Source organism: Chiloscyllium plagiosum, chromosome 2 (genome assembly GCF_004010195.1).
Source record: "Chiloscyllium plagiosum isolate BGI_BamShark_2017 chromosome 2, ASM401019v2, whole genome shotgun sequence".
Classification (NCBI taxonomy): Eukaryota; Metazoa; Chordata; class Chondrichthyes; order Orectolobiformes; family Hemiscylliidae; genus Chiloscyllium; species Chiloscyllium plagiosum.
In genome coordinates this window covers 87,337,639-87,355,024 of record NC_057711.1, presented here as the reverse complement: position 1 = coordinate 87,355,024, position 17,386 = coordinate 87,337,639, and the positions used below count along the sequence as shown (strand labels likewise).

The following is a 17,386-nucleotide window of genomic DNA, read 5'->3' as shown; positions in this document are numbered from 1 at the left end:
AGCAAACATTTTATTAACTGGCACCTAGGAGACCAGGAGTGTCCTGGTTGAACAAATATTCCAGTCGATCAATAGGTGAAAAATATTCAATGTAAAAAAGCATACTAAGTAATAGAAACATAATGTAGGGGGTGCACACATCACTGTTATACTTTATTTACAGTATAAATCACTTAAATAATAATGCAACTTTGCCTTAAATAATATTGACAGAGAGCCTTCTCACTTGTGCCCTCAGTTGACTACTATGACATTGTGGTGATCACAATAATATAGTAAACTTCTGGTATTTCAGTTACATAATTTTTGTCTGTTTATCGAGAATGCCAGTACAGGTGGTTCTCCTATAATGCTGTAGTTGTGTTCCAGCGAAACCTCACTTAATAGAAAATCACTTAATATAATTAATGGGGCCTATGGGAAAAGTGGGGGTTACAGGCAGACTAGCAAAAAATATCACATACAATCATGCAAATATTACCCAAAAGTCTAACACAAAATATAGCACAGCCTGAGTGAGGGTTGAAATCAAATGTATTAATGAAACAAAAGTAAATTTAACACAGTACATTTAAAAAATATAAGAAAGCTGCTCTCTGTACAATACCTCTCATAGAAAGCTACTGTGTTGGTAGCTGATGTCGTGCATGTGCAGAATGGCGCAGATGTCAGCGCAAGCATCGGTGCGTACACAGAACAAAGCGTGTGAACCGATTCCTGCTGGAATTGCACTATTGCCAACAGAGGTAAAAGTTCTCGAAAATACCGTCTCCAGTCCTTCAGCGGCATTATAGCTAAATCGCGCTGCTGAAATGTTATTCCAGACTTGCCTGAGCAAAAGATGCCAGTTAATGGAAAGTTTGCTGTCTGTTCAAGTTGAAATGTTTGTAGCCATTTATGGGAAACTGTTGCCATCAAAGACTTATTGAAGTATAAAAGCACTGAGAACTGGGGAAAGAATTCTTTTTAATACATTTGTTCATACTTTGAAAACAAAGAATTAACTTTGTTGATTAGAAACCACATCTCTGATGAGTTTTATCATAAATTATTTGTCAAGCTTTCTCAAGTATGCAGCATTTTCTTTCAGGAATGAGGCTAGTGACCTAAGGAGGCTGAGAGGTAAATGGAGTTGGGGGCGGTAGGGCTGGGGGAAGATAGCTGGGAATGTAATAGGTAGCTGAAGGTGGCGGTAAAGGTAATAGGTCGGAGAGGAGGAATGGAGCAGATAACTGGGGAGAAAGACGGACAGGTAGGACAGTGCCAATTGGAAGGTTGGATCTGTGATAAGGTTGGGGGTAGGTGGGGGGAGGGAAATAGGGAAACTGGTGAAATCCACATTTGATCCTGTGTGGTTGGAAGGTTCCCAAGGCAGAAGATGAGGTGTTCTTCCTCTAGGTGTTGTGTGGTTAGGGATTGGCGATAGAAGACGCCCAGGACCTGCATATCCTTGGCTTAGTGTGAGGGGAAGTTAAAGTGTTCAGCTACAGGGCATTGGGGTTGTTTGGTTCGGGTGTCCTGGAGATGTTCTCTGAAACGATCCGCAAGTTGGCTTCCTGTCTCCCCACTGTAGAGAAGACCACATCGGAAGCAACAGACACAATAGATGATGTGTGTGGAAGTACAACTGAACCTCTGTCGAATATGGAAGGAAGCTTTGGGGCCTTGGACAGAGATAAGGGAGGTGGTGTGGGTGCAGGTTTTGTACTTCTTGTGGTGGCAGGGGAAAGTGCCGGAAGTGGAGGGGGTGTTGGTGGGGGGCCTGGATCTGATGAGGGAGTCACAGAGGGAATGGTCTTTCCAGAATGCGGGTAGGGGTGGGGAGGGAAATATATCTCTGGTGGTGGGGTCTGTTGTAGGTGGCAGAAATCGCGGAGGATAATGGGATGTATCTGGAGGTTGGTGGGGTAGAAGGTGAGGAGCAGGGGGATTCTGTCCTTATTGTGATTGGAGGGGTGGGGTTCAAGGGCAGAGGTGGGGAAAGTGGAGGAGATATGCTGGAGGGCATCGGCGACCACGTGGGAGGGGAAACATGTCTGGGAGATCCTTTCAGAAAACATCTCCGGGACACGTGAGTCAAACAACCCCACCGTCCTGTGGCTGAAAACTTTAACTCGCCCTCTCACTCCAACAAGGACATGCAGGCCCTGGGCCTCCTCCATCGCCAAACCCTAACCACACGATGCCTGGAGGAAGAACGCCTCATTTTCCGCTTTGGGAACCTCCAACCACACGGGATCAATGTGGATTTCACCAGGTTCCTCATTTCCCCTCGCCCCACCTTAACCCAGATCCAACCTTCCAAGTCGGCACCGCCCTCTTGAACTGTCCTACATATCCATCTTCCTCCCCACCTATTTGCTCCACCCTCCTCTCAGACCTATTAGCTTCACCCCCACCTTCATCCACCTATTGCATTCCTAGCTATCTTCACCCCCCCTCCCCCCACCCCCGCCCCTCCATATATCTCTCAGCCTCCTTAGGCCACTAGCCTCATTCTTGATGAAGAGCTTATGCTCGAAATGTTGATTCTCCTGCTCCTCGGATGCTGCCTGTCCGGCTGTGCTTGTCCAGCACCACATTCGTCGACTCTGATCTCCAGCATCTGCAGTCCTCACTTTCTCCGAGCAGATTTTCTTTGTCAAGAATGTTAACATGCACTCTGATGTTAGCATGTTTACCCTGTGGGTGAAGTACTGGTCTCGGCAAATCATAAAGATTACATTTCAATCTCTGATGTGCTGAGATGGCTGACTTCAGGAGAGGCAGCAGTTAAAGAAGCTATAAATAGCCCTGTCTCCATGGAGAACAGATAATTGTTTGATTGTTGTCCAGGAATGAATGTTTATTGCAAAATATGTGTTAGTTTATGTCTGATGTGAACAGGATCAGGATTGACTGTGATGCTCTCCACCAGTATTATTTCAGACTAAATTTTCTTGTGCAGGAAGGTCAAAGTGGCACTTCTTTTGTTTTCGTCCCTTTGCAACCTCAGCCATTTTCAAGGATTGTAGCTCTTTTTTCAGAATTAGGCTTCTGGTGAGATGCCATCAGCAAGGAATACACCAGTGCTGCATGGGATACCTGCTGCTGGGCTAATGAGCAGCCAGTACAGGGGACTACAAGGTCTTGCAGTTTCTAAACTGAGAGCTCTTTAGGAAATGATAAATGGCTGAATAAAGGGAGAGGTGCCTATAATTAGGTTCTCTTCCTCTAACTATTGAACTTGGGATTTTCTTTGCCTTACTTCTTTTTCATGGTTCTTGGATCAATGGTAGCTGAGATGAGGGGAAGAGCAATTGACAGGGTCTTTGGAATATGCCATAATTTATTTATATGTGACAGGACAGGTGATATTTGGGTTCCTTGGCATGGTGGGATGGAAGAATATTTCTGGTAGGCTGGAAGGATGGAAATCCTTTAGTCCTTTCGTTCTCCTCCACTTTCATTCATTTTCAGTTGTTCAAACTCACTGCTTGTGACATAGAAAGGATGCTTGTAACCTAGCTGTAATTTGTGGCTTGGTGAATGGAGGAGGACCATTCAACATTATTTAACATGACGTGGAAGTGGAGCAGTTGTTGTTGTTTCTCAAATATTGAGATTTGAATTGACAGTAAGGGATAACTAAATATTTTGATCTGTGTGAAAGCTTACAATTTGTTTCATTTACTGTTTACCATATGGATTTTTGTAAATAGTTCAATTGAATTCACTAAAAAAGCAATTTTTTAAAAATCAAATTCATTGTATTTTCTACAACTATGCTAGTTACATGATTACTTTTAATTTTACTTGCACTTTTAGCTGCATGTGCACTAAGCTTAATTTAAAAAAAACAGCTAACTTTGTTTATGTCAACTGCAGTACCATCACTCCAGGAGACTGGATTAACTTCCACCATTGAACAATGGTAAACTGAGTGTCTTTTGGCCATGGAGAAGACAACCTGCTTTACATTGTTAATTAAACAATTGTATTTTCAAAAATGTTATGAGGAAATTTGAATTCAAATTTACTATGTGGAAATTTAAATATCTGTTAATCACTTGCAATAGCACTGATTCTAATCTTAATCTATTTTTTGCTAATTTCCTTTTTGTTTCTGTACATTAGACTCTCGATGATATCATCAATGTTAATGTGATATCTGTTGTCAAGGTATGTTTGCCAGCTCAAACAAATTTCTTCTTTTCAACAGGAATGTGTGACATTAAACACAGTTAAAGTGACATGGGGCAATTCTCATTTCATTTTGTTTTATTCCTGTTTATGAAATGTGTAAATTTTGCAAAGGAAAGACATTTGTAAATGTTGAATCACTATTACAATGAGTTTCATTAAATAGGTGTCTGAGTGTGGCTTGTTACAAAAATGCAATAATTAGCATTCTTACACATAGATATAATGTACATTTTTACACGCTGTCTTAATTGCATCACTATTAAAAAACTATTGCAGGTGGCTGTATTGAAAAAAATATAATGCTATTAACTTGCAAAACTGAAGGGAAGTGAAAAAGAAGCTATGCTGAATTCAGTTTTTAGGGTAAATGGATGGCTTACTAAAGTTGAAAGGAGGTTTCAAGAAGGTTATCACATTTAAAGTTATAGCACACGAGAAGGAGAAACCCTGTTGCTTCCATTTATTTTGGCTTATGAAACTGGCAATCTGTTCTTATGGGATTTCATTTCAAAGAAGGATGATTTCTGAATGTCCAGGACACATACAGTTTCTTGAGAGCATGCCAGGCATCATGCTGCAGTGAATGCATGAACCTTTTGATGTTGCCTTGGTGAATTTGGAATCAGGTAGAGCATGTAATTGAGTGGAATGGTAATCATTTGGCACAACAACAGGTTAAACAGTGTGAGCACTTGTCACCTTGGATCGGGAGTCAGAGATAGCTGTGGCCCCCTCAATTAATGGCTGTTAGATTGAGTGTCTGCTCATCAGGAAAGTAGGGCACCTGCTGAGAGCTTTCCCCAAACCTTACTGATGTCATTCATTCTCTCTGTGGTATCCAGCCCACTGTGGCCTTGCAGTAGCCTCATTGACTTATGTTTCAGCAGGCCTTCCTAACAAGAGATGATATAGGTCTCCCTGAACTGGCAGGCTAGACCCAAACCCACAAAATGGTGATGCCCAGTGGCTCAGGAAGAGTCTTCTAGTAGTGTGTAAATATCAGTCCATTTTGAAGTAGTGGGAGAAGTGGCGGCACAGTGGTAAAATCACACGATTAGTTGCCTAGAATTCCGGACTAATATTTTGGGACAGTAAATTCTAATCCTACGACTGTAGTTGATGAAATGTGAATTCAATAAAGATCTGGAATTAAAACCTGGTCTAATGATGACTGTGCAACTATTGCTGATTGTCATAAAAACCTGTCTGGTTCACTGATGTCGTTTAGGGAAGGAAATCTTACCCTTACAGTTCTCATCTGCTCTGGCCTGCGTGTGACTGCAGACCCACAGCACTGTGGTTCACTCTTAACTGCCCCCTGAAATGGCCAACTGATCCAATCAATCGAAGGGCAATTAAGGATGAGAAATAGATGCTGACATGACATGCAGATCTCATAAGCAAATGTTAAGCAAATTGTGAAGCAGAGTTTTTTCCTCCCATAAGGTAAAATACTTCTCATCCTATATTTCTAATCCTATATATTACATCCTGGGTGGGAACATTGTACTGCAGAACATTTTATGGGCAGCATGGTGGCACAGTGGTTAGCATTGCTGCCTCACAGCATCAGAGACCCAGGTTCAATTCCCGCCTCAGGTGACTGACTGTGTGGAGTTTGCACATTCTCCCTGTGTCTGCGTGGGTTTCCTCCGGGTGCTCCAGTTTGTGCAGGTTAGGTGAGTTGGCCATGCTAAATTGTCCGTAGTGTTAGGTAAATGTAGGGGAATGGGTCTGGGTATGTTGCGGTTCGGCGAGTCGGTGTGGACTTGTTGGGCTGTAGGGCCTGTTTCCACACTGTAAGTAATCTAATCTAATCTAGTATTAAAACAAAGTTGACAATTCAATGTCAGGAAAATATAATTGTGTAGTCTGATTTTAGTGAATTTTAATACATATTGCTGAATGCAGTCAAAAGTTACTTGTTTATGAGAAGATGTATAATGAAGTATATCTTGGTCATTTGCAGATGACCCAGCTTGTCCTGCCAAAGATGAAAGAGAGGTATGACTGAACTTCTTCTTCACAATCTGAGATATCTAATTGATCATCAATAGAAATCATTTAGTTTTTGTTATCAATGTACTATAATAACCATCCATATATTTTAAATAACCTCAATAGAAGGCAATTACAGCTGGCATCACTAAATGGACTAAATTTTATTTGCAATGAGTAGTATTTTTGCATATGTTAATAATCTCCTGGAGACCAGGTACTTGATTAAACCAAATTTCCAAAATAACCCTGATGGAGAAAGACAATAAGCAAGAGTTCACTTTTAAAACTTATTTTGTAACAATGAAACCACAATCAACAAATCTAAACATTGAACTAACAAGGAATTGCTGTCATTAGTCTCAGTGTCTCTCAAATGAGCATGCTTCTCCAGTACAGTTTAATCAACTGTCACTATCTGATTCATGAAGATTATTTAACAATCACTTTGCTTTATTCAAAATCTATAGATATCAATGAGCTGCCCTTCTTTGACCCCTCTTTAACTCAACTCAGGACAGTTCTGGTGACATCACTGTCCAGAGATCCCTTCATCTGACAACTCAATATTCCAAAATGGTGACCGAGTAGGGCTCCTGAGCTGGAGCACATCAGCTCTGGCCGCTTTCTTTCTTCTTTTGTTGTGAATTGCTGTTTTTTTTAAGAGTTTCTTTTAGTTTTTTTTCTATACTTACCTTCCAGAGTGAGCTAGCTTGGGGAGGCAGCAGTGACAATGATGGCGGCTGGAGGCCCAGCCAAGGATTTAGGTGGTTGGCCATGAGGTGGTAGGTGTTTCCGGGCAGTGCTGTGGTGTTTGGTGGCACTGTGGAAGTGTCTGGCGGCCTGAAGCGGCATCAGAGCAGGACTCCGGTGGCCTGTGGTGAGGCGGCTGGTGAGCCTGGATAGTGGTACAGCAGCATGGAGTCACAGGGATCGAGAGATTGAGCTCAGCACAGGGGACAGATCGAGTCCAGTGTGGGAAAGAGATCAAGCCCCTCCTGGGAAAGGTCAGTGTGGAGTTACTGCAGGCCCATGTTTGAACTTTTAACTTTATTTCTTATTTACTATTTTATGCTATGATGAACTGTAATGTTGAAGCATTAACCTATTTCTTTATTTTTTGACATTTTACCAAAGATTTTGTCCCTAAGTACCTTTGATAAGTTCTTTTTCAAGGTTTCACACACAAGATACGATTCGCACACACAACTTGTGCAAACAGTTAAAGTTTATTCAAGCTTGTACAAGTTAGGCGAGCCCTCTGGCACCCTTCTCTGGTAAGGTGAAGTCGAGTCAAAATGAGGCCCCAAACAAAGAAAACACATCCCCTTTATACAGGACAGTTATGTTACCCCAGGTGCAATGGTAGGATGAGATCATTCTTGGAGATAATGTAAATGTAAATGCCCTAATCCTAGGGAATTGTTATGCAAATGATTTCCTGACTATGTGATTCCCCAAGACAATGTAGGTGCAGTGATATATCCTAGCTTTGTAGTGGCTCTGCAAACGAGTTCTGGCTCTGCTACTTCCCTGGACAATGTAGGTGTGATGCGCTTCAGTATTGGGGATGATCATGCAAGTGAACCTAATTGGCTGGGGGCTGGCTATGAAAGTATTCTAAATGGAAGGGACTGAATGAGAGTTTAATTTGATTATAGCAGGAGAGTAATAGTAAATGACTGTCTAAATGGAGTGGGTGTCATCCACATTCCTGCATGAATGTTGTCTCCATCCACTTCCCAAATGTTCGGTTTCTAGAGGAAGACAGTGCAGTTTAACCCTTTTATATTACAATAATGTCCAGGGAGATAGTCCAATTTGATCTCTTAACATCACACCTTGTACCTAAGATGGTGCCATGAATGGCGACATTGCAAACTTTTCACTGAACTCCTGTATCCTTGTACTTGAGTATATGTGACAATGAAACCCAACTCTAAATTCAATAACATGACATGATTGGCTCCAGTCAAAACCAATCTCTTCAGTGTGCCTGGATGATAAGCAGTCTTTCATTTTCATTCTTTATACCTGGCTCACACAAACAGGGAGGAATTTAATAAGAAAAACACAGCAGGGCTGAGATTATGTCCTGTTCACTTGTCAGGAAACAACATGCACTTACATGGCAGGGCAGTCAACTGACTCAATTCCAAGTAGGGATTTGACCTCAGCAAACGGGAGATTATGTGTAAGAGCCACGAGGTTATGCTGTAGCTCTATAAAGCCCTGGTTAGACCACACTTGGAATATTGTGTTCAATTCTGGTTGCCTCATTATTGGAAGGATGTGGAAGCTTTAGAAAGGGTACAGGGGAGATTTACCATAGTGCTGTCTGGACTGGAGGGCATGTCTTATGAAGAAAGATTGTGGGAGCTAGAGCCTTTCTCATTGGAGCAAAAAAGAATGAGACGTGCTTTGATAGAGGTGTACAAGATGATGAGAGGCATAGAGAGAGTGGATAGCCAGAGACTATCTCCCAGGACAGAAATGGCTATCATGACGGGGCATAATTTTAAGTTGATTGGAGAAAGATTTAGGGGAGATGTCAGAAGTAGGCTCTTTACACAGAGAGTGGTGGGTGCATGGAATGGTAGTAGAGTCAGATACATTGGGGACACTTAAATTACTCTTGGATTGACACATGGATGATAGTAAAATGAAGAGTAAGGAGGATGATTGATCTCAGTGTAGGATAAGAGGTCGGTCCAACATTGAAGGTCAAAGGACCTGTATGATGCTGTACTGTTCTGTGTCCTATGTTCTAAACATCAGCAGGCAGGGAAAACAGGCGCTGAATGGGAGAAGTGATTATCCATTTACAAGGCCATTGGAAAACTTTGACACAGCCTCCATAATCCTTAACTCCTTCCATCTTTTCACCCAACAATCCTCACTTTGATCTGTCAATTCATGTTCTTGAATCCTCATCACTCCCCTCCTTCATCATTATTTCTTTGGACACCTCCACTTTTTCCTCCCACCCTTTCCAATTCACAAAGATAACTTACACAGACAAAGTTCAGTGGTTCCTCACAGGCTGTCCTTTAAGTTGTCCGTAAAAGGTAGCAGGTTCTTCTACGGAGTTGGGAGAAATTCCCCCTCATCTCTGTCCCCTGTATCTATGACCCCTTACTCTGAGATTATACCCTCTGACCCTAACTCTCCAACAAGGGGAAACAACATTTTTGCATCCTCCCTAAGAATCTTAAATAGTTTTCCAAAATCGCCACTCATTCTTCTGAATTGCAAAGAGTACAGGTCCAATCTACTGAACCTCTCAGAAGACAATCCCTCTATACCTGCTATCAGACTAGTCAACATTCTCTGCACTGCCTCCAACGCAGGAATATAAATGCTCCTATGTAAAGGACCCAAAACCATTCACAGTATTCCTGCCATGGTCTGACTTATAGCAAAATCTTCCTAATTTTATATTACATTCCCTTTGAAATAAAGGCTAACATCTGCCTTCCTATTACACACTGAATTTGGATACTGGCTGAAATAACTGCACAGAGGCTGGTATCCCATCACCAAGTCACCCCTTTGTTTGCTTATGCACAGTTCACTGGCTGTGGCCAGCCAGTTCAGAGTCAGTCCCCTTAACTGAGGCAATTCTAAATCTCCTAGTTTTGTTTTAGTTTACTACAAAACTACACCAGCTGTAGCCAGTTTAATTTTAATCCAATTCTCGACTAACTTTGAAACATCTTTGCTTGTTGAGCTACACTTTAAGTAGCTCAACAAATTGCAAATATTAACTGTTAATAACTTAAAGGAGCAATGACATTTTCAGGAGGTGCGTGCATTTTTCAGCAGTAAAACCATTCTATTGACCTTGCATTGTAAAAGAATTGCTGCAACTAATAGGTGTGGCTTCCTGGTCACGTGAATCTCCTATATGTGCAGCTGTGTCCCTTGTTCAAAAAAGGGAATAGGGTTAACCTTGGCAATGACAGACCAGTCAGTCTTATGTCTGTGGTAGGCAAAGTATTGGAGAGGATTCTAAGTGACAGAATTTATGATTATTTGGAAAATCATAGTTTGATTACAGCTAGTCAACATGACTTTGTGAGGGGCAGATCATGCCTCACAAACCTTATTAAATTCTTTGAGGATGTGATGAAACACATTGATGAAGGTAGAGCAGTGGATGTGGTGTGCAAGGCATTTGATAAGGTTTCCCCCATGGTAGGCTCATTCAGAAAGTAAGGAGGCATGGGATACAGGGACGTTTGGCAGTCTGGATACAGAATTGGCTGGCCAAGAGAACACAGAGGGTGGTGGTGGATGAAAGGTATTCAACCTTGAGCTCAATGACCAGTGATGTTCCACAGGGATCAGTTCTGGGAACTCTGCTCTTTGTGATTTTTATAAATGACTTGGATGAGGAAGTGGAAGGGTGGGTTAGTAAGTTTGTCAATGACATGGAAATTGGTGGAGTAGTGGATAGTGTGGAGGGCTGTTGTGGGTTGCAAAGGGATATTGACAGGATGCAGAGCTGAGCTGATAAGTGGCAGATGGAGTACAACCTGGAAAAGTGTGAAGTTATTTACTTTGGAAGGTCGAATTTGAATGCAGATTACAGGATTAAAGGCAGAATTCTTGGCAATGTGGAGGAACAGAGGGATCTTGGCGTCCATATCCATAGATCTCTCAAACTTGCCATCCAAGTAGATAGGGTTGTTAAGAAGGCAGCTCGGCCAGAAAGCTCGGAGGCAGCCCTCAACTGAGGAGATTCTAATCTCCTGGTTATATTGGTTAGCTAGGGCTTTGCTGATTGGCCCAGTTAAAGACCTCAATCAATGATATCCCCAATATTCAGCTAGTTCCGATCCCTACATCCCTTCCCCCCCCTACCAAGTACAGGGATATAGGCCTGGTCTTTCTCTTGTGATGTTTCACCCTAGGTTCAGTTCCTCTGACTCAGATGCTGACACAGTCAGCGTGTACTGCACTGTAGCCCATCCGTTGTGTCTAAAGAGTCTTGGGTGAGTTTCCTCCTCTTCTTCCGACGGTAACAGTATCGAGGCTGCATCCGCCTCAACACTAGACAGAAGGGGAGAACCTACAGTTTCTGACAGGACTGGCCAGTTATGTTTTGCTTCTGCTTTGTTTGCAAGCCAACAGCTTCCAAGTGATCCACGTGTTTGTTCAGGACTGTACCACCTAGCCAAACTTTATAAGTCACAGGACCTGACCTCGCATCAACCTCGCCTTGCTACCATACAGGGCCATTCCCATGGTTCCGGCATCAAATTTGGTCCCCTGAATTAAATTGTCCTTTTTGCTTCAAGGAGGCACATTGACATTCCTGCCACCATTGCACCTCCTCCCCCGAGGTCTAGAAATAATCAGGTTTAACCTGGTGCAGAGTCTTCTCTCCATCAGCAACTCTGTTGAAGATATCCCTGTTGTTGCGTGTGGGATGGTCCCATAAACAACAGGAACCGGGACAGTTTGGTATCAAGTGACAAGTCTAAAACGAGAATGAACTCTTCCAGTGGAGGTACCACTGGGGTGTATCTATCAGTGGGAGGTGGCTTGAGGCATTCACACTTGTCACTTGGGATCGCAGAAGGAGTTCCAACTCGTAATTGTATGTATAGTTTGTTCTGCTGTAATGTATGTTTCATCAGTGCAACTTCGCCATAACACGATTGATGAATTGTGAACATTGTTTGGATAACGCAAACTTTCTACTGAACGGATATAGTGATTTTCTATTAGCAGTATTCTACAGTGCTATTGCTATAGAAGTTTTCCACAGTGTGATTTTCTATAGTGCGAGACTGCAGATGAACACAACTATTGCGTTTTAGCAGAAACAACCTGTACTCGGAATAAGAGCCTACCACAGAGTTCTACCAGAAACAATGGGTGGCAAGGCCTTGTCTTATTTATGTAGAATTAGCAGGGGTTGTAGTCTGTTACTATTACAAATTTATGTCCATAAAGTTATTAGTGAAACTTTCTCACACCAAAGATGACTACCAAACCTTTCTTCCCTATCTAAGTCTATTTGTGTCTAATATCAGCCAAAATCTAGGAAGCATACACTATTGAGCGTTCCTCTCCTTCGGGCCACTGGTGAGACAATGCTACCTGATACCGTACAGGGAAGCATTCCATGACAGCACCATATCTTGCTTGGGATCATTGTTTGGTAACAGTTTAGGCGACGATGGCTGTGTTTTTGCTTCCCTAAAGGCTACCGTTTAGATACATTACCATTTCCAATGTAAACTCTTTATCAATAGCAAGTGTAAGGGTGCCAAGATGGAGGTCAGTTTGTGGATGAATCTCCCATAATAATTCACCACCCAAGGAATGACCTAAGCTCTGGTACAGATGAGGGAGCCGGGGAACCTTTGATCTTATGACTCTGCAGCCCAAGTAGGTCACTTGGGGTGCCTTGAAAACACATTTTCTCCTTCAAAGGCATATGCCTGCCAGGAAAAATATTTGAGCATGATGTCCAAGTTCTCCAAGTGCTCTTTATTGTTTTTCCCTGTCAGTGGCACGACATCCAGATAAATAGCAACCTTGGGGTACCACAGTGTGGAAACAGGCCATTTGGCCCAAAAAGTCCACACCGACCTTCCAAAGAGTGATCCACCCAGACCAACCCCCCTACCCTGTAACCCTGCATTTCCCATGGCTAATGGATCTAACCTAAACATTCCTGAACACAATGGGCAATTTAGCATGGTCGATCCAACTAACTTGCGCACTAAGGAGATCTCAGCTATCTGTAAGAATAATAGGGTGGTTATGGTAAGGGATTTTAACTTTCCAAACATAGACTGGGACTGCCACAGTGTTAAGGGTTTAGATGGAGAGGAATTTGTTAAGTGTGTACAAGACAATTTTCTGATTCAGTATGTGGATGTACCTACTAGAGAAGGTGCAAAACGTTATCTACTCTTGGGAAATAAGGCGGGGTAGGTGACTGAGGTGTCAGTGGGGGAGCACTTTGGCGCCAGCGACCATAATTCTATTAGATTTAAAATGGTGATGGAAAAGGATAGACCAGATGATATAGTTGAAGCTCTAAATTGGAGAAAGGCCAATTTTTATGGTATTAGGCAAGAACTTTCAAAAGCTGATTGGGGGCAACTATTTGCAGGTAAAGGGACGGATGGAAAATGGGAAGCCTTCCGAAATGAGATAACGAGAATCCAGAGAAAGTATATTCCTATTAGGGTGAAAGGAAAGGCAGGTAGGTATAGGGAATGCTGGATGACTAAAGAAACTGAGGGTTTGGTTAAGAAAAAGAAGGAAGCATATGTCAGGTATAGATCGAGTGAATCCTTAGAAGAGTATAAAGGAAGTAGGAGTATACTTAAGAGGGAAATCAGGAGGGCAAAAAGGCGACATGAGATAACTTTGGCAAATAGAATTAAGGAGAGTCCACATGTTTTTTTACAAATACATTAACGTCAAAAGGGTAATTAGGGAGAGAATAGGGCCCCTCAAAGATCAGCAAGGCGGCCTTTGTGTGGAACTGCAGAAAATGGGGGAGATACTAAATAAGTATTTTGCATCAGTATTTACTGTGGAAAAGGATATGGAAGATATAGACTGTAAGGAATAGATGGCGACATCTTGCAAAATGTCCAGATTACACAGGAGGAAGTGCTGGATGTCTTGAAACGGTTAAAGGTGGATAAATCCCCAAGACCTGATCAGGTGTACCCTAGAACTCTGTGGGAAGCTAGAGAAGTGATTGCTGGGCCTCTTGCTGAGATATTTATGTCATCAATAGTCACAGGTGAGGTTCCAGAAGACTGGAGGTTGGCTAACGTGGTGCCACTGTTTAAGAAGGGTGGTAAAGTCAAGCCAGGGAACTATAGACTAGTGAGCATGACGTTGCTGGTGGGCAAGTTGTTGGAGGGAATCCTGTGGGACAGGATGTACATGTATTTGGAAATGCAATGACTAATTAGGGATAGTCAACATGGCCTTGTGTGTGGGAAATCATGTCTCACAAATTTGGTTGAGTTTTTTGAGGAAGTAACAAAGAGGATTGATGAGGGCAGAGCGGTAGATGTGATCTATATGGACTTCAGCAAGGCGTTCGACAAGGTTCCCCATGGAAGACTGATTAGCAAGGTTAGATCTCACGGAATACAGGGAGAACTAGCCATTTGGATACAGAACTGGCTCCAAGGTAGAAGACAGAGGGTGGTGGTGGAGGGTTGTTTTTCAGACTGGAGGCCTGTGACCAGTGGAGTGCCACAAGGATTGATGCTGGGCCCTCTACCGTTTGTCATTTACATAAATGATTTGGATGCGAGCATAAGAGGTACAGTAAGTAAGTTTGCAGATGTCTCCAAAATTGGAGGTGTAGTGGACAGTGAAGTGGGTTACCTCAGATTACAACAGGATCTTCACCAAATGGGCCAATGGGCTGAGAAGTGGCAGATGGAGTTTAATTCAGATAAATGCGAGGTACTGCATTTTGGGAAAGCAAATCTTAGCAGGACATATACACTTAATGGTAAGGTCCTAGGGAGTGTTGCTGAACAAAGAGACCTTGGAGTGCAGGTTCATAGCTGCTTGAAAGTGGAGTTGCAGGTAGATAGGATAGTGAAGAAGGCGTTTGGTATGCTTTCCTTTATTGGTCAGAGTATTGAGTACAGGATTTGGGAGGTCATGTTGCAGCTGTATAGGACATTGGTAGGCCGCTGTTGGAATATTGCATACAATTCTGGTCTCCTTCCTATCGGAAAGATGTTGTGAAAATTGAAAGCGTTCAGAAAAGATTTACAAGGATGTTGCCAGGATTGGAGGATTTGAGCTATGAGGAGAGGCTGAACAGGCTGGGGCTGTTTTCCCTGGAGCATCGGAGGCTGAGGGGTGACCTTAGAGGTTTACAAAATTATGAGGGGCATGGTTAGGGTAAATAGACAAAGTCTTTTCCTTGGGGCGGGGAGTCCAGAACTAGAGGGCATAGGTTTAGGGTGAGAGGGGAAAGATATAAAAGAGACCTACAGGGCAACGTTTCACACAGAGAGTGGTACGTATATGGAATGAGCTGCCAGAGGAAGTGGTGGAGGCTGGTACAATTGCAACATTTAAAAGGCATTTGGATGAGTATATGAATAGGAAGGGTATGGATGGATATGGGCCGTGTGCTGGCAGGTGGGACTAGATTGGGTTGAGATATCTGGTCGGCATGGATAGGTTGGACCAAAGGGTCTCATTCAATGCTGTGCATCTCTATGACTCTATGACTTTATCCTTGGACCGTGGGAGGAAATTGGACCATCCAGGGGAATCCCATGCAGACACAGGGAGAATGTGCAAACTTCACATAGACAGTTAACCAGGCTGGAATCAAACCTGGGTCCCTGACACTGTGAGGCAGCAGTGCTGACCACTGAGACACCATGCCATTCTTGTAACCCCTTGCAGACTTTGTAAAATGTTCTCAATTGTCCACTGAGAAAGAATACAGCCTGATGATAATCCAAATGGCAGTCTCAGATACCCCGTTATGGGTATTATTTGTGGCCTGCTTCTGAGACTCCAAATCTAGTCACAATTGTAGGTGGGCAAGGCTCATGCCCAGCTTTGTGAGGGGTAGACCCTGCCAGTTTTGTGCACAAATCCTCTATGAGAGGAATTGGGTATCTATCCAATTGCCAGAAACAATTTACCGTTACTCAAGCAAACTAAGAACAGTGTTGAATAAGTACTACTTTTATTGTCAAATATACTCCACACTACTGAAACATTTCCCACGTGTAACCTTAAAAATCATTTGCCATGTTTATATTTCATTCTACTCCTTCAGTTTGTAATTTATTGCCCTGAACTAGTCCATTATTATTTTTCACTTCTAATGGCCTGAATCCTTTTCACTTTCCCAACCAGGTGACTTCGAATCTCAGGACTGCTTTGCTTGGTGGCTAGACAAAGAGAGGCAGATCTTCCTCGCTCATTTAAGTCCTTGTGAGCTTGGTCTCTTCAACCTATTAGCTCTCACCCACCTTTCACTTTGTGATATTTTCCTATACTTGAGGTATAGGACTGGCTGCTTCTTTCAGACTCTTGCAGACTGCCTTGTCTGTGAAATTCAGGGATATCTTAGGAAATGTGCAACTTTCACAATAATTTCCTACTGGCCGTATGGCCTTAATTCCAATGCCATGACAATGTGAATTATATGTGCTCTTTATTGAAGTGGAAATGCTAATTAGCTATCATCTCAATTGTCCCGAATCAATTCTACCATGGAATTAAATAGACAGCCTAAAATGTAACTGTTTACATAAAATATGGCACTTCTAATTCCTCCCTGTGATACTTGGAGGCCATTTGTTCACAGTTATCATAGGCAAGCTGGCCATTGTCTGCAGGTGTGAACATATTACACCTACTCAATGTCTGCAAGGTAAAATCACATGGGGTTGGGATAATGTTTTCCAGGCTAATGACATTGGGGCAGATTAAAAGCAACATGTAATATTCTGATTGCTTGCGGACCTGCAGCATTTTCAGTTATAAGGGGCTTAACTTTCCCAGAGGCACCAGACACTAAACCCTCCAAGAGTTAATGGAGCTGGTTAAGAAATATTACAAACCCAAACCTTCTCTAATTCTGAAATGCTATTGATTTTGTTTGGCTGTTAGAGAACTGAAGGTATTTGTATTAAGATTTATGATAAGTTTGAGATGACTAGCAGAGGCATGTGATTTTGAGTGAGATGCTGAGAGACTGTTTGGTATGTGGGATTAATGATCTAACCATGCAAAAGTGCCCACTAGCTGAAGCCTAACTGCACTTCAAACAGGCACTACAGCTGGCATTGTAATTGGAGCATGGGAGCCACAGAGTATCCCAATGGATTCTCTCACTTGTTTGACTGAGCTTGGGAACACCACTTGAAGTGAATTGAATTTAACTTATTGTCACGTGTACTGAGGCACAGTGAAAAACTTTGTCTTGCGAGCAATACAGGCAGATCACAGAGTTAAGTAGCATAGATAAGTAAATAATAGGTAAACAGCAGCAAAAACAAAAACACAGATACAGGCGAATGTTAAGAGTTTGAGAGTCCATTCAGTATTCGAACAACAGTAAGGTAGAAACTGTTTCAAAACTGGCTGGTGCATGTGTTCAGGCTTCTGTACCTACTCCTTGTTGGTAGAGGTTGTAGAAAAGCATTGCCAGGGTGGGATGGATCTT

General features: G+C 42.5%; 1 protein-coding gene across 2 annotated transcripts in view; it reads left to right on the top strand.

Moving 5' to 3' along the window:
• The window catches only part of hsd17b3 (hydroxysteroid (17-beta) dehydrogenase 3), an 82,310-nt gene that overhangs the window by 37,827 nt on the left and 27,097 nt on the right, over nt 1–17,386 (top strand). For both annotated transcript variants that reach the window (XM_043713519.1, XM_043713512.1), the window contains exons 6-7: nt 4,117–4,161; nt 6,155–6,189. In XM_043713519.1, coding sequence (XP_043569454.1) covers nt 4,117–4,161; nt 6,155–6,189 — 80 coding nt within the window. The remainder of the gene's footprint in view (nt 1–4,116; nt 4,162–6,154; nt 6,190–17,386) is intronic.